This window comes from Lepidochelys olivacea (genome assembly GCF_965140295.1).
Source record: "Lepidochelys olivacea isolate rLepOli2 genome assembly, chromosome: 1".
Lineage (NCBI taxonomy): Eukaryota > Metazoa > Chordata > Testudines > Cheloniidae > Lepidochelys > Lepidochelys olivacea.
Genome location: NC_140411.1, coordinates 63,559,914 through 63,587,309, shown reverse-complemented (window position 1 = coordinate 63,587,309; position 27,396 = coordinate 63,559,914). Strand labels below are relative to the sequence as shown.

The following is a 27,396-nucleotide window of genomic DNA, read 5'->3' as shown; positions in this document are numbered from 1 at the left end:
CCAAGGCTGTGGCTTTAAGCCACAGTCAAGGTCACAATCCTCAGCATAAGTGTATAGAAAATAAAATACCTTTTAAAAGAAACTCAGCTGAGCTGCTTTTAAATAAGTAAGTGTTAGAAAGAAATTCAAGATCACATGCAGCAACACAGAATTCTGTGTAACTGTAAATCAAGTCACAGAAGTGCAATGCCTTTGTATTTGCACAGTATATGCTATCATATTACCCAGTGCTGTGTGCTCAAAATGAAAGTTCCTACTGCAAGACACAACACAAGCATGCATGCTTGCTGCAGGCCCTAACTGTCAGATTCCTCATCTTCAAACTGTACAAAGAGTAATTTTAAATATTCTATGTAATTTTTAAAAACTAATAAAAACCCCTAGATTTCTAGTCAGGGGAGGGATTATAGAAAGCAGCGTAATAAAGTCCATTGAATTTTCAGCATACTATTGGTACTCCCAACAAAATCATGATCTACAAGAGATTTAGGCCCCAGTCTTACAACTGGATCAACACTGGCAGACCTCTAAACTCTGATCTGACTGCAGTATCACCTAAAATTTCTAATAATCATTGTAATGGAATGTTAAACTGTATTACATTGTTCAGACACTGGGTGGTAGTGTGTAAAAATACCTTATTTAAGCTTACCTCAGCCATACCTTGCAGAACATTAAAGGATCTTATGATAAACATATCTGGTGTGTACAAGCAAGCTCTGTAGCCAGTCCATATCTGGTACAGAAGCACATGACATGGTGTCAGGAGTAAACTAAGAACAGAAACAAAAGAAAAATAGCAACAATGCAGAGGTAGCAGAGATGTAGGATCTCATTAACATGCCACTCTTCAGTGCTCCAGACAACTTCAACTTTGACAAACCCCAGAATGGACAGACTGGAAACATTTTTCAAGATTTTACATTGCTACCAAGTCTCACAAAGAAACTAGAAATATACAGATATCTTCTTTAATCTATATTATGGGGAAGCTGGCAGACCAGATCTTTAATTCCTTTGACTTTAATGAAGACCGCCACAAAGATGACTAGGAAAGAGTTCTGGCTATTTCTGGTGCATATTTTATACCTCAGAAATGTGGTTTATGAAGGACCATGTTTTTGCCTCAGAATTCAAGAACCAGGGGGAAATGTTGAATGTTTTATAAGAACTCTGCATACACTGCCTGAAAACTGATTTTGGAAATGCAAACCATGAAAATATAAGACTTGATGGTTACTGGGTTTACAGATAAAAACCTTTCACAACAGCTACAATTGAAGAGAGATACGACCTTACTACCGGCTATACAGATAGCAAAGCACTCAGAATTAATCAAGCAACAGAACAAAAGGCAGGATGCAACTTGAAAAACCTGATACTGACTTAGAAGTTATAAACAGACACTTGCATGTGAAAAGTTACTGTAATAAAACCTCTGAGGCAAGGAGAGAACTCCCAGACTAAGAGGGACAAATTCCAGTCTAAGTGCAAAAGGTATGGAAAAAGTCATATCCCAAAAGAGGACGCATGTCCAACTAGAGGCGCATGATATAATACATGGAAAAAATGTCCATATTTCGTGCCTTTGTTTGCCTCACCATAATGGTCAGGAAGTTGACTCATATTACAAACAATCAAGAGCCACTGTTTCTGGGATCAATCACATATGACGACAGAGCTTGCCTGGAGAGTGAAATTGAATATTCATAGCAAGACTGTTGACTCTAAAAGTGACAGGGGAGCTGGTGTCACAGTCATCTCAGAAGGGACGTACAGTCACTTTCAAGCCCTCCCAGAGCTTCAGTCACATGACAAAGCTCTAGCTGGTCCTGGAGCTATTCCGAACTGCATGGGCCAGTTCACCACAGAAAACTTACAAAAGACAAAAAGCTATGCATTCAGAGTGCATGTAATCAAAGGCCAATAACCGCCTCAGCTGGAGTGTAGCAGCCATGATGAGACTAGTAACAAAGAAGAAAGAACTCTGTGGAGGATTTGATGATACTGGACTTTTGAAAGGAGATCCAATGAAAAATCAACTTAAGTGACAATTCTGGATCAGTCAGTGTACACATACTTCTACCAGAGAGATCTTGGAAGAGACTAAATGCAGATTTATGCAAATTCAAAAGACTGGTTGACCTAGTCATTGCGGACTATTTTTCCAGTTATAAAGAAATGAATGTATTCGAAAGACCGAACAGCTCAGTGTTATTGAGAAACTGCAGTGCACTTTTGCTCACTTCAGTATTCCAGAACAACTCACGATGGACAGACAATGGATCACAATTCACTGTGGCAGAATTTAAGTCATTCTGAATGAAATGTGATTTTATTCATATTACTAACAGTCCACATTGCCCACAAGTGAATGGAGAAGCTGAGAGAGCTTGTATAGACAGCCAAGAAAACCTTGCAGCAGGAAGATCCATTCCTTGCTTTTCTGAATTGCACATCAACACCAATATCAGCTATTGGATACAGTCCAGCACAACTCTCAGTGGGAAGACAATTCAGAACTACTGTTCTTTTCCAAAGCTAGAATCTGTCTCAAAAGGAAAAAAAAGAGTCTATGAACACTTTTACAAGCAAACAGTCAACACTTAAAGAGCGGCCAGGTCTAGAACCTAGTGATCAAGATCACGTCAGGTTGGATGGAGAAATAGGATGGCCAAATCCAGCTGTCGTAAAGAAAAAATAATTCAGCGCCCATATTGTATGAGAATGAGACCGAGTGGAGCAGTCAACAGAAACCACTAACATCTACAGTTTGTTCCTCAGAAAGAACAATCAGAGCAAACCCTACAGACAGCAGATGCAGAACAAGATGATGAAGTCTCAAGGATTCCAAACTGACCTCAGCCAGTCATCGCAACTAATGGACAGCCAGAGGACCAAGTTGTTATGCGTTTGGGTCATGTAATTAGAAAACCAGTAAGATTCAGACACACTTAACAGACTGTTCCATACTGAACTTCAAAGACAACATGATAGTGTAAATGGTAGGAATGTAGAAATTAAAGGGGATGAAATGGAATGCTAAACTATATTATTCAGCCATTAGGTGGTGCTGTGTGTAAAAATACCTTATTTAAAAGAACCACAGCCATACCAGGCAGAGCATTCAAAGATCATATGATGACCACAGCTGGGGCGTGGGTGTGTGCGCACACACACACAAGCTCTATAGCCAGTCAATATCTGGTACAGGAACATGACAATCACAGAGTTCAGTTCTTGCCAATTCCTTTTATTTTATTGTGATTAATCACTTAAATGTCATTGTAGATCCAACAGTTAAAGAGGTGACAACAAAAGACCCAATCTTGAAAAGCCTGTAAGTGCATATTTAACGATTCAGTGTATGAGAAAAGGATGCTGAATTGGGCACCTTGTCTGGTGATAAACTGCCCTGAAAAGCAGTCACAATATTTTTCAGCCTGGGCACAAATTTCCTTACCTGCCCTTTACAAAGATTTTTTTTTTTTTTTAATATATAAAGTGGGATATTTTACATGCCTATGAAAAAACCTCCATGGACAACACTTTCCAGAGCTATGTTAAAATATTAAAAAACAACCACCCTTCTATTCTATTTTTAATTGTTACTTCTGAATGAAACTAATGGCTATTAATATTGTTTCTTTAATCAGTGGAGAGTAAGCTACCACTATTTATTTTTTAAAAGTTGGTATATTTGTTCTCCACAGTACCTTCACATCCATCACAAATCTGATGCTAGGATTTATTTCTCCCTATGATTTTCAGTAATCTCTACCTTCATTTTTTAAAATCATACCTTTTTATTAACAAAATAAAACAACTTCTGAACTCATTGCCTGCTTAGACTGTGGGATCGCCAGCAATGCAGCTTTATTCCATTATTCTAACAGCACCCCATGGTGTGCTAGATATCTCCCAGAACAGATAAAATACATGATCCCTGACCAGAGAAGCCTGCATGCCAATTGGAGACATAAAATAACAATGGGGTACCAAGACAGTAGGAATGTCTGGGGAAGAAGAACAAGGGGAACAGCTATCAGATAACATGCCTGCTCTGTCATTTTACAATGCTCACCCTAATCATTCTACAATTTCTCTTCTGGCCCAACTGGAGAGTAGTTAAAGTCCCCCATGAACAGTGTTCTAGATATTTTTTCCTGGCCTGCATGCACATTTCTTATCTGGCCTTTACCATGTAATAATGGGACTTCTTGTAATCACATATTTACGTTTCATTCCAGATACCACTACTATACTGCTAAATTCATATATATATATATATATATATATATATATACACACACAGTTTCCTGCATTGCCCCATCAGAATCAACATGCTTAGTCTGGTTCCCTTAGAGGCTTTATTCATGGCTGGTGAAACCCAAGTTGTGGTCTCAAGCAACAGAAAACCCACCAGGAATGAGAGCTCAGCCATGGATGCTGCCTGCACATCCTGCCCCAGAGGGGGCAGCTGGAATTAGCTCCTGCTGCAGCCCTGAATGGGGCTGAGCCAAGCCCAGAGAGTAGAACCAGGCCAGATGGGAGTTGTATTGATTCACTGACTCTCCCAGGGAGCCTACTTTAAGAGACATGGGGAAAGAGGCCTCCAATGGAGCCATAGCTCAATTTTAAGGTTGGGGTTTTCATGAATGATCAGAGTTGCTCTAACTCCACTCCAGCTGAAGCCACTGAGTGCTTGAGTAGTTACAAGTTTTTTCAGCTAACCAAGCTTTCTGCCAATTTGTGGCTTTTGAACAGTTTTCTAATTCTTCCTCCCCCTACTTTTCTGTGTAGGTCTCTCACGCAGCAAACTGACTAACTACAATATAGACAAATTGACAGAGGAGAATATTGCCCTCCCCCAATTTCTTTTAATGCCCAGTAATCTTGGATGAAGTAATGAGACCCAGTAGTGTGGTATTAGTTTGGCACGTCCCCTTAGAACGTGTCCCTCAGCAGTGCCACTACAGGAGGCGGGACTGCGATATCCATCTTCTCCCACCATGGGAGGCAGGAGACTACCATCACTGCCTTCCATGGCAGTGGATCTGCCCTCAGGTGAAGCTGCTCCTATAGGCCCAGAACATGCAGTTGCGTCCCCTACACTCTACTCCTGCTACAAAAGTGAATTTATCCCATAGACTTTGTGCTGGTTTTAACAACAAATTGGGAATGCTGCAAGCATGCTGTTATGACCTGATGCATGTGCCTGCAATCATCTTTTGTTGGAAAGCTATTAGGTGAAGTGGACATGACCAAAACACCCACTCAGTCCTGCAAGGTGCTGAAAGTACTCTCTGTGCCCTTTAATGGAAGGAGAGGGTGCTCACCACCTCACTGAAAAATCTTGTCACCAACCCCTTTTTCCAATAACTGCATGCCAAAAATCTGACCCCAAATTCACAACGCTCCCATTGACTTCTTTGGCAATTATACAGACATCTAAAGGCAAAATAGGGCCTGTTACTGTAATCTGAACAGCAGAATTGAGGTATCTTCAGATGGAATAATATTCCTAAATGTAGCCATTGTACATTGACAGTTTAAATTCTAAACACCACGTCTATCAACAATATGGTACTCTCACTTTTAGCGTCAGGCTAGCAAAGTATAGAATTAAAAAGGTAAATATAATAAAATAGCACCCCCCCCGCCAATTCTCTTTTCCACCAACTTATTTTTTTTAAAATAGTCAACCCTTGAATTAATGTAATGGTTTAGCGTCCATTCGCCACAGTGGGCTGAAATGGAGGGAGAAGGGAAGGGGGCAGCAAAACTAATATAGGGAAAGTTATTTCCAGATATGAAGTTTCATTTATTATTTGTAAGAGTCACCATAAATCCAATTTTCAAGGAAAGGACAATTTGGAAAAGTTTATTGCCAAGGTCTTTCCATACAAACCATTGCGTGTGATCCATCTGCACATACAATCTGCTTCTATATTTTCAGCCAGCTTGCACGGGCAGATTAATGTGTACAATTAGAAAGCAACCTCACAGGCGTTCAATAAACCGCCTTCATTATTACACTCAGGAGAGTCCCTTTGGATGTCTATAAAAGCCTAGTTTTCTGCCTGTTAGCTAAATAATTGACAATGATTAAAATAATCAGGAGCAAATGAACAAAGTGGAGAAGACTGGTGAAAGAGAGCAAACAAAAGATTCTCAAGGCTGAAAGCAGTTTTGGAGTGCTTGTGACTCTCTCTTTAGCAGTCTTTATTTACAGTCTGGTCAAGTTTGGGTTTGCACTTGTGAGGAAAATTTGTTACTGGCCTGCTGTTTGAATTACATATCACAGAGCCCTGAGAACCGGCAAGGACACTAGGAGTGGTCTTGTACAATAAAATAAATAAATCCTATTTGGGTTCATATTTTATTTTCTTTGTTTTATGACTTTTGAATAGACCGTTTTGGCAGGCTAGTGAATAGAGCTTCTGTTGGTGAAATTCAGGCACTATATTTGGAATATTCACCTTATGGTATTCGGACAAACTCTGCATTTGAAGCTCTAAATTCTTAATACAATACTGTATCTTGGGCGTACATGTATGCCACGGTTATACTGTGGCATCTATAAATAAGAAAAGCCTTCAAAATAATCTACATTTCCTTCACCAGTTTTTTCAAGCTCTGTATTATTGAGTAGTTATTGGATGTGTACCTGGCTATGTAAGAGAGCTGCTCTCTTTCGGTCTGTTTTATATTTCTGCCTATTTATACTCAGATCAGCCTATCCATCCACTTTCCAAAGCACCCAACACTGAGGTATCAGGAAACCATACAAAAGAGTGAATGAAAACAAGACATTGTCAGAGAGAAGACTTGGGCTTAATTTTGTGAGAAGGTGGTATTACATTGTACCATATTATTCAGGCTCAGATATATCCAGAGTGACCTTGAAGATTGCACCTGGCATTGCAAGTCACCATGGGAGGCAGCCTCTAAGGTGATTGTCACCCATTATGAATTGAAGGATATTCTTGTAGTCCGGAAATGGGGCTTTAATTCCTGGCTCTGCCATAAACTCCTTGTGTGACCCTGGGCACTTCACTTTGAAGATCTTGACCTAAGATATTTAGGTTCCAAACTTCCATTGAAATGAATGGAAGTTAGGAGCATAAATACCCTTGAGGATCTGGACCTTACTCTCTACTTCTTACAATTATAGAGTTAGAAGGGACCACAAGGGTCATTTAGTCCAGAGGTGGGCAAACCACAGCCCACGGGCAGTATTATCACGGGCAAAAAACGTGATATCACGGGCAAAAAACCTAAATGGCTTTTTTGCCGTGATTATCACGGGCAAAAAATCTAAATGGCTTCAAGATTGAGCTTGATAAATTTATGGAGTGGATGGTATGATGAAATTGCCTACAATGGCAGGTGGCCCATCGGCAAGTGCCAGTAGCAAAAATCTCCAGTGGTTGGAGATGGGACACTAGATGTGATGGGCTCTGAGTTACTACAGAGAATTGTTTCCCAGGTATCTGCCTTGTGGATCTTGCCCACATGCTCAGGGTCTAACTGATCATCATATTTGGGGTAGGGAAGTAATTTTGCCCCTGGTCAGATTGGCAGAGACCCTGGGGGATTTTTGCCTTCTTCTACGGCACAGGTCACTTGCAGGTTTAAACTACTGTAAATGGTAACTTGAAGTTTTTAAACCATGATTTGAGGACTTCAGTAACTCAGCCAGAGGTTAGGGGTCTATTTCAGGAGTGGGTGGTTGAGTTCTGTGGCCTTTAATGTGCAGGAGGTCAGACTAGATGATTATGATGGTCCCTTCTGACCTTAAAGTCTATGCGTCTATGAGTACATGGTGATGGATGATAAACTATTGTAACCTCATGGTTAGCAGCAAATAAGGTGTTAACATTCTGACCTCCCATTTTGTATAAAAATATAGGCAGGATCAGGCCCAAGAATTATAATATTCTGTACTTTATATGTAGCACTTCCTCCAAGCCTATCTCAAATGGGTTTACAAAAGGTGATACAGTAACCTGAGTTAATGTCATAACAAGATGAGATGTCACACGTATCTTCACATTACTCAGTAAAGTTAATGTGCAATACAGCACAGCACAAAAAGTATCCTGAAAGCATTGTCACTACATTATTCAATGATTCATTTATTATTTTCCCAGGTTCCTTATATTCTGTATGGTAGAAGATTCTTTTAACTAGTACCGTATATATTTGTTCATAAGCCAAATTTTTTTTAGTAAAAAAGGGAAGTATCAGAGAAGGGGGTCAGCTTATGAACAGGTATAGAGAGGGGAGAGGTGGGACACAGCCTCGCCCCCAACAGAGGGGGCAAGGAGAGGCAGCACAGCCAGCAAAGCCAGAAGAGTAAAGGCAGGGCCAGAGTCTCTCAGCTTCTGGCCACATCGCAGCTCTGGGGCTGGCAGGCTGCCGCCGCGCCACGCCGCACCACCCAGCCCCGCCTGCCAGAGTGCGCTGCAGCCATGCCGCCCAGGCTGCCAGAGAGGCTCCGGCCAGGTCAGAGACATCCTCTCCTAGCCTGCCCTAGCTAAGGTGGAAAGGGATAGAATGGGAAGTGGGGGGGGGTCACTTCCCTGACCCCCAGCATCTCCCCCCCACAAAAAAAATTCCCCACCAGGTGCTGTCCCGGCCCATCAGTATAAGCAGCTGGTGGGCCAGGACACTTCGTTTACTTAGGTTTACCTCCGTGCCTGCAGACACTAGAGATACACAAACCATCTCGGCCTGCCAGCAGCATATCCTGATGGGCTGGAAGTCAAAGTTTGCTGACCCTGGAATTATAGGGTTGGCTTATGAATTTTCCTTATTTATTCATTCATCTGGGGGGGGGGGGTCAGCTTATAAACTAACCAGCTTATAATCGAGTATATACGTATGTGTTTGGGAAGACACCATTGTCTCACACGATGCAATAAATTTTGCTTAAGTATGTAGAATCCTATTAATTTAATTTTCTGTCCAACTTTCCCCAGGTTTGACATTCAGTAGAACTTCACAGTATATACTTAGTTTATTCTCTGCACTACCTTCTACCAGGTTCATTCTTTTGACAGTTACATGCAGTCTCTGCTGAAACAGAGCTTGACAGTGTCTGAAAGTTAGTCTTTAACTTCAGTTACATCCAAGTTGGTTCAGTTTATTAAGGAGATAGCTGAAAGCATTCAACTATGTCTGAGTCAGAGGGACCAACATGCACATTGAATCTACTTTTCAGCAGACAGCAAGGGCTCAATTAAGGCCCTGGCAGTACATAGTGAGTTGCTGTGCCGGAGTTGGGACAAATAGCTGTTACACCTGTATAAAAGACTAGAGCAGACCTACTGCATCCAGGAGTGCTGGAGAGAACAATAAGAAAAGGAGTACTTGTGGCACCTTAGAGACTAACCAATTTATTTGAGCATGAGCTTTCGTGAGCTACAGCTCACTTCATCGGATGCATGCCGTGGAAACTGTAGCAGACTTTATATACACACAGAGAATATGAAAAAATACCTCCTCCCACCCCACTGTCCAGCTGGTAATAGCTTATCTAAAGTGATCATCAGGTGGGCCATTTCCAGCACAAATCCAGGTTTTCTCACCCTCCACCCCCCCACACAAATTCACTCTCCTGCTGGTGGAGGGTGAGAAAACCTGGATTTGTGCTGGAAATGGCCCACCTGATGATCACTTTAGATAAGCTACTACCAGCTGGACAGTGGGGTGGGAGGAGGTATTTTTTCATATTCTCTGTGTATATATAAAGTCTGCTACAGTTTCCACGGCATGCATCCGATGAAGTGAGCTGTAGCTCACGAAAGCTCATGCTCAAATAAATTGGTTAGTCTCTAAGGTGCCACAAGTACTCCTTTTCTTTTTGCGAATACAGACTAACACGGCTGTTACTCTGAAACCGGAGAGAACAATGTTACTAGAAGTTTTTGCTTCATCTTTAGCAAAAGGTGCTAAACCTCCACTGGATGACAGATTCCCTTTCCCTAGAAGTTTCCAGGATCTGTGGGACTGGGTGGCCATATTCCTCTTTCCTCAGTGGCTCCTTCACACTTCCCTTAGAAAAGTATTTGAAGTAAACTCCAACTTTACTGTGTTTCTTATACCCATCCCAGGGCTATTTCTATGAGAGTGCAATATCTGGCCCTGTATCTGAAAACAGAAATATATTCATACAAGACAAGTTACTATTTAGGAATACCTTTGCACCAAGTATGAAATCTTAAAACAAACCCATTAGCTGCCCAAAGAGGTGATACTGGGATTTTTAAAGCTTCTCTCCCATTTCTGCATAATAAAGAATAGTTGGAATTTGTTCAAACTTTCAGAAACACACACTAAGCAGTTTTGGGTTGCAACCCAACTTGAGAAATGTCTGACAAAAGAGGCTTTGAGAAAGTCGTAAGCAAGTGAGAATTAGGGTTCAGAGTAAAATTTAACTTGTAACTATGTTTTTACTGCTGCACTGCTATACCAGTACATTTTCCATTTAACAATAAGGATATGGAGGCAGATATTACCATGTCTGAGGTAGAAGTGAAACTTGAACAGCTTAATGGGACTAAATCAGGGGGCCCAGATAATCTTCATCCAAGAATATTAAAGGAATTGGCACATGAAGTTGCAAGCCCATTAGCAAGAATTTTTAATGAATCTGTAAACTCAGAGGTTGTACCGTATGATTGGAGAATTGCTAACATAGTTCCTATTTTTAGAAAGAAAAAAGTGACCTGGGTAACTACAGGCCTGTTAGTTTGACATCTATAATATGCAAGGTCTTGGAAAAAAATGTGAAGGAGAAAGTAGTTAAGGACATTGAGGTCAATGGTAAATGGGACAAAATACAACATGGTTTTACAAAAGATAGATCTTGCCAAACCAACCTGATCTCCTCCTTTGAGAAAAATAACAGATTTTTTAGACAAAGGAAATGCAGTGGATCTAATTTACCCGATTTCAGTAAGGCGTTCGATACCGTGCCACATGGGGAATTATTAGTTAAATTGGAAAATATGGGGATGAATATGAAAATTGAAAGGTGGGTAAGGAATTGGTTAACAGTGGATCCTACTGAAAGGTGAACTGTCAGGCTGGAGGGAGGTTGCCAGTGGAGTTCCTCAGGAATCAGTTTTGGGACCAATCGTTTTATTACTGACCTCGGCACCAAAAGTGGGAGTGTGCTAATAAAGTTTGCGGATGATACAAAGCTGGGAGGTATTGCCAATTTAGAGAGAGACTGGGATATCATACAGGAAGATTTGGATGACCTTGTAAACTGGAGTAATAGTAATAGGATGAAATTTAATAGTGAGAAGTGTAAGGTTATGCATTTAGGGATTAACAAGAATTTTAGTTATAAGCTGAGGACGCATCAATTAGAAGTAATGGAGGAGGAAAAGGACCTTGGAGTCTTGGTTGATCATAGGATGACTATGAGCCGCCAATGTCATATAGCCGTGAAAAAAGCTAATGTGGTCTTGGGATGCATCAGGCGAGATATTTCCAGTAGAGAAAAGGAGGTTTTAGTACCATTATACAAGGCACTGGTGAGACCTCACCTGGAATACTGTGTGCAGTTCTGATCTCCCATGTTTAAGAAGGATGAATTCAAACTGGAACAGGTACAGAGAAGGGCTACTAGGATGATCTGAGAAATGGAAAACCTGTCTTATGAAAGGATACTCAAGGAGCTTGGCTTGTTTAGCCTAACTAAAAGAAGGCTGAGGAGAGATATGATTGCTCTCTACAAATATATCAGAGGGATAAATACCGGAGAGGGAGAGGAATTATTTAAGCTCAGTACCAATATGGACACAAGAACAAATGGATATAAACTAGTCATTGGGAAGTTTAGACTTGAAATTAGACTAAGGTTTCTAACCATCAGAGGAGTGCTGTTTTGGAATAGCCTTCCAAGGGAAGCTGTGGGGCAAAAGATCTATCTGGCTTTAAGATTAGACTCGATAAGTTTATGGAGGAGATGGTATGATGGGATAACATGATTTTGGCAATTAATTGATCTTTAAATATTCATGGTAAATAGGCCCAATAGCCCATGATGGGATGCTAGATGGGGTGGGATCTGAGTTACTACAGAGAATTCTTTCCTGGGTATCTGGCTGGTGAATCTTGCCCACATGCTCAGGGTTCAGCTGATTGCCATATTTGGGGTCGGGAAGGAATTTTCCTCCAGGGCAGATTGGAAGAGGCCCTGGAGGTTTTTCGCCTTCCTCTGTAGCATGGGGCACGGGACACTTGCTGGAGGATTCTCTGCTCCTTGAAGTCTTTAAACCACGATTTGAGGACTTCAATAGCTCAGACATAGGTGAGAGGTTTTTCGCAGGAGTGGGTGGGTGAGATTCTGTGGCCTGCGTTGTGCAGGGAGTCAAACTAGATGATCATAATGGTCCTTTCTGACCTTAATATCAATATCTCTGAATGCATTTGTAAAAGCACCCATTACCATGGTATCTCGGTACTTTTTCAGTAGATTTTATTCACAGCAACAATTAGGTTACAGATCCTCTTTCACTGAATTACCCAACAGCCTTTTTTTCTTGGATTTTTTAAGATAAATATTCTGTACTGACAATGATCTAAGAAAAACAAATCTCTAGCTTAGGAATACTCTATGCAAAAACCATTCTCCAACGGTTCAAACACTGGAAATTCTGGAGAATACAGATAAACCAGAGGAACACATTTGAGGAAGAAAAGGACATATCCTAGCCACTGAAGCCTAGCCACAGGACAGGCAGACAGACAGTCAGCTTCAGAACAGCCTGGATCCCAGAGGCCAGATGCCATGGCTGGAAGAATTACTTCATCTGCTTGTCATCTGGAATCTGTTTACCAGCTATGCCTACAAAGTGACTGTGACCTCTTTCAGATTTAGGTAGTCAGATTTAACATTTTACTTACAGATAGTGATCTTCGTTAAACATTTCTCTTCTTTGCTTTTCTTGTTGCCTTCTTTTTTCTTCCAGTTTATCAGCCTGCAAAATTGAAGGAGATTAAGAATTAAGTGAGAAATGAATGATTTCACTACTTTTTTGTTTCAATAGCCCATTAGATTTCACACCCAAGCATACAACAGCCCAAAACACAGGGAAACTATTTTAAAGAGGCTTCAGCCTAGACTGTACTCTTAAAAACAGACCAGTAGTCAAATACCTCCTGGCAGCAGGGTCAAAAGACTAATTTAACATGTACAAAAAAATTCAGTATAATAGACCAGATTTCCTCCTGGCAAAGATTTGCTTGTTGTGGGAGTGAAGCCATCATCAGAGACCCAGTTACACTTCCTAATTCTCCAGCCACTAAATCAGGTTACCACTACAATAAATTAATTGGTGTAGGTTTCCTTGCGGCTGCTTTGAGAACGTGCTCCATCCTTCGAGATGTGGGGGTGGTGGTTGATTTAGGTACATATATGCCCCCCTTTCCATATGGTTTATCCTCAACATCACTGAAGTATGGAAGTGCTAATATCCCTATGATATGGATGGGGAATAGAGACAGAGAGACTAAGTGTCTTGCACAAGATCCCAGAGGAAGCATGTAGCAAGGCATTGAACCAGGGCCCTCTGAGTCTAGTTCCCTAATCCCTGGACTATCCTTCCTCTCTAGGAACTAGCACTGCTGGCTTATAGCAGCTGACAATGCATGCCAACCAGAGGAATTCTCAGCTGACAGCTGCAGCTAGATTCTGGCAGTGCAAATGAGTCACAGCCAACAAATCTGGCCCAAATGGCCTAATTAATCCCTGGTGTTCAGAAAGCACATCAGAAACTGTGTGTGCAAGTTATCACCCAAGTACACAAGCATTTGCTGGTACAAAACCAATTTCAATGCAAATCACTGCAAAAGTGAGTTCATAGAAGATCTGAAATGCAAATTTTTGCACATACATATAGATATCAGATTTTTGGCTTTTTAAGGCCAAATTCTGGCTGAAGTTGAACCTACGCAGATAATGGGGTGGGGGAAAGACATGTGCACACACACACACACTCACTCTTACTGCAACACTGAGGACTCACCTACATGGGGAAATGGACTGGAATAGCGATTGCTGAATAAGCTATTCCATAATAGCTCCCCAGGTTAGCAGCATTCTTGAATTAAAAACTTTATTTTATTCCAGAATAATTACTCTGCTTTGGAATTGCATTAATTGTTCCCAAAAAAAACCCCAAAAAAAACCAACTTATTCCAGAATAGAAGCATCCCCATAGGGAGTGGCTCTGCAACAGTTTATTCTGCGATAGCTACTCTAGTCAATTTCCTCATATAGACAAATCCTTAAACACTATGCCCAATGAGAGAGTCAACTGAAATGCTGACGCCAAGAAAATCCATAGTACATTCAGTACCGCAAATACTACAATATAAGATCTCCAATCTAAAACCGCATAGAACATTTAGAAGTCAGTACCATAAAGCTGGTCTGTGGAGGGCTTTAAAAGTAAGCAATATAAAATTTTGAAGTAAAAACTAATAGAGAACTTTGCAGCAGCACAGAGGAAATAGAGAGTTTAAATTAATTCCAGTGAAAAAGGTAAGTAGCCAAGTTTTGTGCATCACGTGGCCTCTGGATGACCAGTTAAGACACTTCACTATATTTCAAGCACAAATCAAGAGTTCCAAATCTTCATTTCAATCCTGCTATATTTTTAAATTCTAAAATGCCTGTTTGGTGAAACATTAAGTTTTCACACCACAGGCACGGATGTTACAGCATACCAGACAACTATCCCTAATTTTTAAAATGATGGAAAAAGTATTGGACAAACAGGTACTGAGATCTGATCAGACAGTTAATTACTTTGCCTTAGCTGAATTCAGGTCCCTCCCCTTCCCCTTCTTTAATAGATATGGCTAATGAAAGACTGGAGGAGGAGGCTTGTGAAACAAATCACTACAGTAGGTAAATCAGTCTTCAGCTTGCACTGAGTAAAGCCATATCATGTCTTGCACCATATTTTGTAAGTGGCTCAATAATTAAACGAGTAAGTACAACAGTGATGTGGGCATAACTCGGGGACTGATTCTGAAGGGGAAAAAAATCAAATCCTCTTTCAATAGGCTACCCCTTAGCTCATATAAACATATCAGAATGAGACACTATAAAGGAGAAGTACTGAAATACTGGCACATACAGAATTAAAGAATGCAAAGCAATTAAAATAAATATCTTGATACAGGTTTCAAAAGCAAACAAGAAGCCAGAGTCTACATTGACATTTACAAAAATGCAGCCACCCAATGCTCCGATGGGGAAAAGGGTATGTACAGCTTTAGGTTGTGGTTTGTGAAATGTGTTTATAAAACTTGTATCCACCTCTGCAACTCAAAACAGCTTCCCTCAACAGGCCTCAGTCAGCATGGGCTCTCTCCCCCTACAAAAGCCAAGACACCAAACAGATCTTGTTGCAAGACCTGTAGGTCAGTAAACGTGGGCTCTGAAGAATTCTACTGACGGGGAAGTTAGATGCACAGTTGAGGATACCCTAAAAACATCTTGTGTTTCCAGCACCTCATGATTAAAATCAAGAGACTGAGCTCTGGTGTCTCTGTTAATAACAGCAGTATGACAGTGAACCTGAGGTGGTCTATGAAGTAAAGCCAAGACTCAATATATTTAAGGTTTTTATGGTAGGTTAAAACCAATACCCATTCATTTTTGGGTGCATTTAAAAGAAGCCTGTGCAAATTGCTTGGCACAGAAGTAATGTGCTCCATGTAAGCAGAGCCCCTTACGCAGGCAGATACATTTTGCGCAACCTAGAACTTTTTTTTTTTAAATCCCTGCAGGAATCCACAGTTGTATCTCAATATCAAATGTATCAGAGCAGCTGACAGATGTAGAAAAATCAGCAGGGACACACACCTTTTATCCCTCATCAACAAAGTATCCGTACTTAAAACGAGACTGATCAATGTCAGAGGAAATCTGAGCACACCAGCTATTGCCAGAGTGGCTTCAAACACCACCTTCCTCAAGGGTGACAATTAGGGGGATTTTTAGTATTACAGGCAGGCTTCCATGAATAAGGACATAATGCTTCTTAAAGGGAAGTTGGCACACTGACCTCCCAAAGGGACACATGGACAGTTCACTTCAACACATCCACTGTCTCAAGAATTTAACCACCAGATGGTCGTGAATCCATCTTACTGGTGGTGCTGGAAGTCTCCCCAGCATGATGGAAAACTCCTTAACATTGCAGGACTCAAGAGGGTACTATTGGCTGTAACACCAGCCACATTTGTCTCCTCCAGACACATTTTTGTTCATACAGAAAAGCAGGGATTTGTCACATGAGAGTGATTTAGTGTATGAAATACAAACTGTAGGAAATATCGGACTACAATGGATAAAGGCAGCAAGGATTCACCAATAACAACCATGCAGAATAGGGCTTGAACTAATTGGCCACTGGCTACTGCACTAGCCTTTCACCTATCAGTTTAGCTTGAAATCCTTGCTTAGGTCATAAAAGAAAGTGTGATCTCAAACATCATAAAAGCACTTCACAACTGGCACTCTCTCTTCAAAGAGGGCCAGGGCTGGAACAGCTGTCCTGCAGAAGTAAAGAAACAGATTGATAGAGCCAGAAGAGTTCCCAGAAGTTACCTACTACAGGACAGGCCTAACAAAGAAAATAACAGAACGCCACTAGCCGTCACCTTCAGCCCCCAACTAAAACCCCTCCAATGCATTATTAAGGATCTACAACCTATCCTAAAGGATGACCCAACACTCTCACAAATCTTGGGAGACAGGCCAGTCCTTGCCTACAGACAGCCCCGCAACCTGAAGCAAATACTCACCAACAACCACATACCACACAACAGAACCACTAACCCAGGAACTTATCCTTGCAACAAAGCCCGTTGCCAATTGTGCCCACATATCTATTCAGGGGACACCATCACAGGGCCTAATAACATCAGCCACACTATCAGAGGCTCGTTCACCTGCACATCCACCAATGTGATATGTGCCAGCAATGCCCCTCTGCCATGTACATTGGTCAAACTGGACAGTCTCTACGTAAAAGAATAAATGGACACAAATCAGATGTCAAGAATTATAACATTCATAAACCAGTCGGAGAACACTTCAATCTCTCTGGTCACACAATCACAGACATGAAGGTCGCTATCTTAAAACAAAAAAACTTCAAATCCAGACTCCAGCGAGAAACTGCTGAATTGGAATTCATTTGCAAATTGGATACTATTAATTTAGGCTTAAATAGAGACTTGGAGTGGCTAAGTCATTATGCAAGGTAGCCTGTTTCCTCTTGTTTTTTCCTACCCCTTCCCCCAGATGTTCTGGTTTAACTTGGATTTAAACTTGAAGAGTGGTCAGTTTGGATGAGCTATTACCAGCAGGAGAGTGAGTTTGTGTGTGTATGGGGGTGGGGGGGATGTGAGAGAACCTGGATTTGTGCAGGAAATAGCCCAACTTGATTGTCATGCACATTGTGTAAAGAGTTGTCACTTTGGATGGGCTATCACCAGCAGGAGAGTGAATTTGTGTGGGGGGGTGGAGGGTGAGAAAACCTGGATTTGTGCTGGAAATGGCCCACCTGATGATCACTTTAGATAAGCTATTACCAGCAGGAGAGTGGGGTGGGAGGAGGTATTGGTTCATATTCTCTGTGTATATATAAAGTCTGCTGCAGTTTCCACGATATGCATCTGATGAAGTGAGCTGTAGCTCACGAAAGCTTATGCTCTAATAAATTGGTTAGTCTCCAAGGTGCCACAAGTACTCCTTTTCTTTTTGCGAATACAGACTAACACGGCTGTTACTCTGAAATCTGCTAGTACAGTTACTCGTTACCAAAATACAGAGCACATTGATAAGACAAGATTTATTCCATATTGTTTTCTTTATTTTAAACGGAGAGAACTGCCATTTATGAAGACCCTGAGAGAGATACACAGCAGCAAAAAGTTAGTTACATGCAATAGCATTCTCACTTTAGTTAATTTAACACCATTTAACTATGTAACTTTAGAATATATGTGCAGGAAATGCTAATGGAATAACAAGCTTATAGACCAGAACATGCCAGACAGAGAAAACAGATCTGACTCAATCATATGGTGTTTGATCTCAGGAAATTGCTGTTGCAGAAATAGATGCTTTCAGAAGTTTTTGAGCTATGCGTGGGGATATCTTGTTCAGGGTTTTACACCTGTACCATTTACACTGAAGGCATGAGTTCAACTTTATCTACCTCTCCCCATCCCCAGATGCTTTTGCAGGATTTTCATTCTAAAGACACTACAATAAAGTTCAAGTTAACTTAAGGTTCTATCAGGAGGACATTCTCATTCTGGGTGGGCTTCTGAGACTTCAAGTCTATAAAGCTCAGCATTATCTGGGATTGTAAGAGAGTCTCCTTAAAAGGTACCAGGAATGCTGCCTCTGGTCATCTGTTCCCTCCATTCTTACAGATTAGGTACATCCACATCTATCCCAATGCCATACTGGAAAATGGACATCTTCTTTAGTGGTCTCCACTAAAGTTTCTCAGCGAGTGCTCCAGCATCATCACCTAGATGATTTGGGGGGCAGAGACGGGATGAGGGGAAATTGAGGAGAAGGGCTTGTGGGATTTACATAGCTCAGTGGTACTTGATCAACAGTCTTGAAGATTCCAAATAGAATCTCAGTGAGTCTGCAGAGCTGATCTATGCTCCTCACATTAGCCTGGATTACAGGTACAACGAGCGAGATTGATGATCATTCTTAGCCGAGGCTGATAGACACAAGACAACAAGGAGAACACCAGGCAAACAAATCAATTCTGTTGAAAACATGGAGATCCACCCTTCTCCTATCCACCCTATTGTGCCTCCCAGTAGCAAGGATAAGAGAATGTATGATTCTATTTTTCCCTCCCCAGAACAAGAATTATTCTTCACAGCAGGAGAAGGTAGGCGATGACATTGAGCAATATCACATACAGAGGTTGTATCTATACGTAGTAGCATTGACTTATGATGCAACATCCTTACACAAACGCCTCTATTATTTGAGGATCTCAGCACAATATCTAACCATCACACATTTTGTAGCTCTTTCCCAACAAACATGAATGTCAAAGTAGTTCTCCAGCTGTGAAAGTTCCAATGCTCCTGCTGACATAGCTAGCTAGCCAGCCATGATCATCTTTCAAAACAGTCATGCAATTTATTTTTTATTAAATGAATAGTGGCTTTCCCTGAGAAATCACAAACCCTCCCCCTGCTTCATATCCTACAGAAGTCCTCCTTTTGATCAAAGACATGAATGTCGTTGATGCTCTGCAGGTGCAGCTAGCAATTCTTCTAGTTTTCAGATAGATTAGTTATTATTTGCAAAAGCAAACCAAACCAAACCGTTCCATGGATAACCAGGGCCAAACACTGTCTTATTCAGCAGGGCCAAAGTTCTGCAGAATTGGGAAGCTTATTCCCTCCATTTTTACTCTCTTGCCTTCCCACTCCCCATTTCTTCTTCATATCATAAGTGATGTGTCTGCAACCGAGCTGAGATTGTTGAGGGCAAAAGCCAAATCAGCACCCTTTGGTGGCTTTTTAGTGCACTGCAGATCTTTTCTACGAAACAGGGTGGATTATTCGGCATGTTAATATATTTCAGTCAAAAACCCCACCAGTCCCCAGGTTGCTACAAAAAACATCTTCAGACTAGTTGATTTTTAAAGTTCCCTTTGATACCTATTTATTTATTTGGTTTGCAAGATTCCCCAACTTGCTTTAAAAATATTAATTTAATTCTAGGAAATAAACAGTTTGTATGGTAGAGGTATTTGCTATGATATTGCACTTTTAAACGAAATCACTATTTAGAATTTTACTACCTACAAGACCTATAAACATTTTACATTCTGTGGATGTGAATGCCAGGAAACTGTAAAAGTAGGAAAACAAAACTGCTACATCAATACTTTTTCCAGGTATAACTGTAGTTACAGCAGACTTGAAACTTGTCCAGTTGTCATGGGCAATAAATCAATATATAAAATGGATGAATAAAGTTTGTTTCCCTTTCCCCCTCCCTCGTCATAAATGCTCATAGAAAAGCCTGGAGAAGGGGGATTTTTGTGCATGGGTTTGTAAATATTCATGACAGCTTTACAAGGTTCCAGGAGTAGCCATTTAACGCCCCGAAACTGCAAGTTAACGGTGTGTGGGTAAACCACAGGAAGCCCCATTAGTCTCAATGGCCATTCTGTGCAGGGGGGAGCCTGCAAGAGTAAGTGCATGATCAAAATACAATATAGGAACAAATTATCAAACTATCAATTTGTAAACACCTGGAGAATAACAGAGTTCAGGAATAGCCAGCGTGGATTTGTCAAGAACAAATCATGCCAAACCAACCTAATTTCCTGCTTTGATGAGGTTACTAGCCTAAGGCATGGAGGGTGGGGGAGGGGAGAAGGGAGCTGCAGGCATGACATATCTTGATTTTAGTAAGGCTTTTGACAACTCCACATGACATTCTCATAAGCAAACTAGGGAAATGAGGTTGAGACAAAATTACTCAAGGTGGATTCATAACTGGCTGAAAGACCACCCTCAAACACAGTAGTTATTAATAGTTCACTGTCAAACACAAGAACATAAGAACGACCATACTGGGTCAGACCAAAGATGCATCCAGCCCAGTATCCTGTCTGCTGACAGCGGCCAATGCCAGCTGACCCAGAGGGAGTGAACCTAACAGGTAATGATCAAGTGATCTCTCTCCTGCCATCCATCTTCACCCTCTGACAAATAGAGGCTAGGGACACCATTCCTTACCCATCCTGGCTAATAGCCATTAATGAACTTAACCTCCATGAATTTATCCACTTCTCTTTTAAACACTGTTATAGTCCTAGCCTTCATAACCTCCTCAGACAAGGAGTTCCACAGGTTGACTGTGCGCTGAGTGAAGAAGAACTTCCTTTTAAACCTGCTGCCCATTAATTTCATTTGGTGGCCCCTAATTCTTATATTATGGGAACAAGTAAATAACTTTTCCTTATTCACTTTCTCCACACCACTCATGATTTTATATACCTCTATCATATCCCCCCTTAGTGTTCTCTTTTCCAAGCTGAAAAGTCTTAGTCTCTTTAATCTCTCTTCATATGGGAGCCATTCCAAAACCCTAATCATTTTAGTTGCCCTTTTCTGAACCTTTTCAAATGCCAGTATATCTCTTGAGATGAGGGGACCACATCTGTATGCAGTATTCAAGATGTGAGCGTACCATGGGTTTATATAAGGGCAATAAGATATTCTCCCTCTTATTCTCTGTCCCTTTAATGGTTCCTAACATCCGGTTTGCTTTTTTGACTGCTGCTGCGCACTGCATGGATGTCTTCAGAGAACTATCCGTGAGGACTCCAAGATCTTTCTCCTGATTAGTTGTAGCTAAATTAGCCCCCCCCCATCATATTGTCTGTATAGTTGGGGTTATTTTTTTCCAATGTGCATTACTTTACATTTATCCACATTAAAATTTCATTTGCCATTTTGTTGCCCAATCACTTAGTTTTGTGAGATCTTTTTGAAGTTCTTCACAGTCTGCTTTGGTCTTAACTATCTTGAGCAGTTTAGTATCGTCTGCAAACTTTGCTACCTCACGGTTTACCCCTTTCTCCAGATCATTTATAAATAAGTTGAATAGGATTGGTCCTAGGACTGACCCTGGGGAACACCATTTATTACTGTTCATTCCTACTCTGTTTCCAGTCTTTTAACCAGTTCTCAATCCATGAAAGGATCTTCCCTCTTATCCCATGACAACTTACATATGAGCCTTTGGTGAGGGACCTTGTCAAAGGCTTTCTGGAAATCTAAGTACACACTGGTTCCCCCTTGTCCACATGTTTTTGACCCCTTCAGAAAACTCTAATAGATTAGAAAGACATAATTTCCCTTTACAGAAACTATGATGACAATTTATGTTCTTCTATGTGTCTGACAATTTTATTCTTTACTATTGTTTCAACCAATTTGCCTGGTACCGACATTAGACTTACCGGACTGTAACTGCTGGGATCATCTCTAGAGCCATTTTAAAATATTGGTGTTACATGAGCTATCTTCCAGTCCAAATTCTGGCCTCCTCCTCTGACCACTTTACATAGCTCCAGAAGACTAAGGAGGCATTCCTCCTGCACAGGGGCAGTGTATAAACTGCCCCCCCACCATCACAGTCCCTAGTACAGGAGTGAGAGCATGTTGCAATCTGGAAATTTTTCCTGGGGCTCAGCTGGGAGAGTTTTGGGGGAGAGGGCTGTTATAACTTATGCTAAAGGCCACATTAGCCCCCAGAGGGACCTAAACTCTTGGAAGTGCAGCATAGAATCTGCCCCAGGACTTTGAAGGTCCAACAGCCAAGAGATCACTACTATGTGACAAAGTAAGCCATGCAATTATTTTAGACTGAAAGTTGGGGGGGATAGCTTGAAGGGATGGTTTTGTTTCCCCCAAACAGGTCCATTTAATCTTTTACAATGTTTTTATTATGTATTGGCTTCTGTAAACTGTCAATACATACCAATTTGGGGTTCTAAATTGAAGTCTCCTGTAATCTGCATTATAGTGGTTCTAGTTAGTCTCCCAAGGGTTTCTTACAGACACCGTATCCCTGTCCTCTGGGGAGAAGCAGAGACCGTGGGTTGGGGCTGTGAAGTTCTGTCAGCATACAGAACATTCTCTGTCCCAAACAGCATCAGGAATGGGGAAAAAAATTAAGCAATTACTGCTTTCTTAAAGATTGGGTCCAATGTCTTGGGGGTTGTTGGGGACCCTTATACCCCATAACAAATGATGTCCCTGGCAGAGAGAGGCAAAGGTTGAAGCCTACATAGTGGAAAAGGGAATGTGAGAAAGCTGCAGTCTGCCTTCCAGAGCAGAGCCACAGAAGAACCTATGGAGATCATTATGGGCACAAGGCAATCTCACAGGCAGCCTTTGGAATCCCTAATGTATCCAGAAGGATGGAGGTTGGTGTCATTGAGTAGATAGACAACTTCACATCCCCACACAACGGGGATTTGGGGTGGAGGCAAACAGCGGCCCAGAGAATGTTTTCCCAGAAAATGTTTCCAATTTTTGATGAAAAACAATGCCACATGGTTTAATCCAGCCATGTTGGAAAATCTAATTATATCTTGGGCCATTTCCCGTATGTTTACAGTGTCTTGAAAAAACATTTTGGTCCAAGGCTCATATACAGATGGGACATTCAAGCTGGTCAGCCAGCACAACTTGGTAAGGTGATGGACAAATAGGAACTCTGATACTGCAGTGATGGCATTATCACTGATGCAGGACTGCAGACAGAAAGAGAGCAATAGGAGGTAAGGCCTAGTGCATGTCAGTGAGCATTACCAGGCACACTATCAGTGACAGTCTGGCTGATAGGTCAGTTATGTGCAGACGGGGTGCCACAATACATGGGCTCTTAGAGACTGTGACCACATAGCATTAAGAACTGGACTCTCAGGCTTCAATAGGGCCTGGGATTTCATCCTGAGCTTCCACAACTTCTTTTGAAGTGCACCTGAGACTGGGGTAAATACCTCCCAGCAAAATCATGTCTGCACTTGCATTTTAGAAGAATGGACAGGCTTAACGGTTTGCAGTTTCACCATGACCTCAGTGTATGAAGGCATTTCCATCTGAATTTGCAGATTTAGATCTGAAAGTGCAGCATTAGAGAAGTTCACCATAGACATTACCGATTCTCAAACTGTGGGTTGGGACCCCAAAGTGGGTCACAACCCCATTTTAATGGGGTCACTAGGGCTGACTTAGACTTACTGGGGCCCGGGGCCAAAGCCTGAGCTCCACCGCTTAAGGGCTTCATCCCTGGGTGCAGGTTACAGGCCCCCTGTCTGGGTCTGAAGCCCTTGGGCTTTGGCCCTCTGCCCAGGGTGGAGGGGCTGGGGCAGGCTCAGGCTTTGGTCCTGTCTTGGGGCCATGTAATAATTTTTGCTGTCAGAAGGGGGTCGTGGTGCAAGAAAGTTTGAGAACCCCTGCATTAGAGCATTGTTCTGTGGCTTCTTACCCTTAATTCTGTTCTTACAGTGGACACTGAAGACATTATGGCTTCATCTACATCAATGGGACAACCCTTTTCAACATCAGTTGAGGAGGGTCTAGGGTAGCCATCTTCATTTCATAAATTCAGACATTACATCATGCTACACAGGTAAAACAGGGTATTTCTGTACAGCTGCCAATGCAGAGCTTTCTATTTAATATATAGAACATCTGTCCATCGGCCTTTCAAACTTTTGACGAGATGGTGTAATTCTCTAGATACATTCCCTGAATCAGAGCAGAGTTATCCTTACTGTTCTCAACCCAAACAAAAATCAGCCAAAACAAAAGACTATTACAGTGCACCCTCCACCTCCAGAACTGGTTTGTTTACATTTTGGGCCTCCAATATACCTTGTTTTAAAGCTAGCATGATGGAGTATACTCCCAGGCCAGTAGGTGATCAATGGTCCTATAGGCACATCACTCTGGTCTGGTGACTGTCAGTCATAACGTACTTCTGGCAGATTTAACAGGTTCCTCTCTTAGAGAGATGAGCCACAGGGGTTCCAGCTCTGCACATCTTCTTGGAGGAACAGTTATTTCTAATCATTAGGTATAGAACTCAAATAACCTAGAAGTTAAAGCTGCAGGAACAACTTATATGGCACCCAGAACAACCTTCTTCCCTACTAGAGCCACAGAAATCAAAGTGAGTTTGTGAGCACAGCACAACGTCAGCTCAGATTTCATCTAAGGGGATATGCAAAATTTCAGATGAAGGACCAGCTCCTCAGCTGGTGTAAATCAGTATAGCCAATTTACATGAGCCAAGGATCCATCCCATAGGATTCATCCAGATAAAGCACTGCTCCAGTGAGATATTCTGGCCATTGCAGACTCAAACAAGTCTTACCTTTTCTCTTTGAATCATTTTCATTGTCAGGATTTCAGCTTCTTCAGCCTCCTTCTTGATTCTTGCATATTCTTCTCTCTTTAGCTATATGGTATTGGGGGAAGAACACATACACAGACAATGCAGTTTGGCTTTTGTATTGCACCTCTTCCAACCCTAAATTTTTATTCTGATGAAGTTACAAAGAAAAAGGAAAAAAATCAAACATGTGTGCCCCCTCACTGTAATTAGAGAACAAAGACATGAACTGTACAATAGCTCCTCCATGATGTTAGTTTTGAACAATCTGTTATCAGTAGGTAGTTATGCAAGCATCCATACTGGGTCCCCAGGGGTCTGTACTGGGTCCAGTCCTATTCAACATATTCATAAATGATCTGGAAAAAGAGGTAAATAGTGAGGTGGCAAAATTTGCAGATGACACAAAACTACTCAAGATAGTTAAGTCCCAGGCAGACTGCGAAGAGCTACAAAAGGATCTCAGAACTGGGTGACTGGGCAACAAAATGTTAGATGAAATTCAATGTTGATAAATGCAAAGTAATGCACATTGGAAAACAATCCCAGCTATACATATAAAATGATGGGGTCTAAATTAGCTGAGACTACTCAAGAAAGATCTTGGAATCATCGTGGATAGTTCTCTGAAGACGTCCACGCAGTGTGCAGCGGCAGTCAAAAAAGCAAACAGGATGTTAGGAATCATTAAAAAGGGGATAGAGAATAAGAGGGAGAATATCTTATTGCCCTTATATAAATCCATGGTATGTTCACATCTTGAATACTGCATGCAGATGTGGTCACCCCATCTCAAAAAAAGATATATTGGAATTGGAAAAGGTTCAAGAAAGGGCAACAAAAATGATTAGGGGTATGGAACAGCTTCCGTAGGAAGAAAGACTGGGACTTTTCAGCTTGGAAAAGAGATGACTAAGGGGGATAGGATAGAGGTCTATAAAGTCATGGTTGGTGTGGAGAGAGTAAACAAGGAAGTGTTATTTACTCCTCATAACACAAGAAGTAGGGGCCACCAAATGAAATAGGCAGCAGGTTTAAAATAAACAAGTATTTTTTCATACAACGTACAGTCAACCTTTGGAACTCCTTGCCAGAGGATGTTGTGAGGGCCAAGACTATAACAGGGTTCAAAAAAGAACTAGATAAATTCATGGAGGATAGGTCCATCGATGGCTATTATCCAAGATGGGCAGGGAGGGTGTGTTGAGCCTCTGTTTGCCAGAAGCTGGGAACGTGTGACAGCGGATGGATCACTTGATGATGATGTGTTCTGTTCATTCCCTCTGGGGCATCTGGAATTGGCCACTGTCAGAAGACAGGATACTTGGTGAGATGGACCTTTGGTCTGACCCAGTATTGCCGTCCTTATGACTGACCTTTACAAGCGTGTATGCTCTTAATAATGAGGATAATACTTACAGCCCTCAGAGGTGGGTTGGTGTGTTGATTGACTAGTTACTGTTTATGTAGCATGTTGAAAATATGAAGGGCAACTTCGGTGGCATTATCATTAACTTCATTATTTTAAAGGTGATCTGCAACATTGTTTACACACACTTATATAGCAGTCTTCTCATTTCCTACATTACAGAGAAGTCTTTCAACTCCACCTTTTCTTTGTCTCTTTTGAAGTCTCATGACTTCTATTTCTTTTGTCAAATAACTGGGAGTTCATTTTACAGCCACATGGAATGGTGGGCCTCAGAGGGGGAAAAGAAAAAAAAAAAACAACAAAAACAGTATTTCGTAAATTAAACTAAAAAAATCACATGTATTCCTCCTGACCTTTTGCTGATATTTAGATTGCAAGAGTCTGATGTGTTGTCTTTGCCTAGCTTCAGCCTCGGATTCTGTTCCACCTAGAAAATACAAATTGCATTCTGCATGTTAGAAAATGTTATGCCCAAGTTGTCAGCAACAAGAGATACTAATATAATAAATACATTAGGCATACATGAGAATATTTTCATAATCATGCTGATAAAAATGAGAGATTGAAGAGGCCTATTTTAACTTTTTGCCCATCTCTTTTTCTAATATCAGTTTTTCTCCAGCACAGGATTGTTATTTGCAGAATATTCTTCATTGTATTGTCCTTTTTACTGGTAAATGACTGAAGTTACGAGGGTTCATCATTTTACTTGAGAGACTATTTCATGGTTTAACAGTGTCTTACTTTCTAGATTAATTTCCTGATGGTCATCCTAAATTTTCTTTTGCTCAGTTTATTCAAAAAATTGTATGTTGGTGCTAGATTTGGTCCAAAAAAAAAAAAGTATTTCACAAAAATACTTTTCCAAAATTGATAGAAAATTTTATTGAGGTTTCTAATTGGATGGCCCCTAACCATCAAAGCACCTAACATCAGTGAAAACACAGAATTT

At 41.2% G+C, this 27,396-nt stretch overlaps 1 protein-coding gene across 1 annotated transcript in view; it reads right to left on the bottom strand.

Annotated features, from left to right (window-relative positions):
* The window catches only part of EPSTI1 (epithelial stromal interaction 1), an 80,073-nt gene that overhangs the window by 33,101 nt on the left and 19,576 nt on the right, over positions 1-27,396 (bottom strand). The window contains exons 4-6 of the mRNA XM_084625872.1: positions 26,798-26,871; positions 24,995-25,078; positions 12,928-13,001 (exon numbers count right to left, since the gene is read on the bottom strand). Coding sequence (XP_084481998.1) covers positions 12,928-13,001; positions 24,995-25,078; positions 26,798-26,871 — 232 coding nt within the window. The remainder of the gene's footprint in view (positions 1-12,927; positions 13,002-24,994; positions 25,079-26,797; positions 26,872-27,396) is intronic.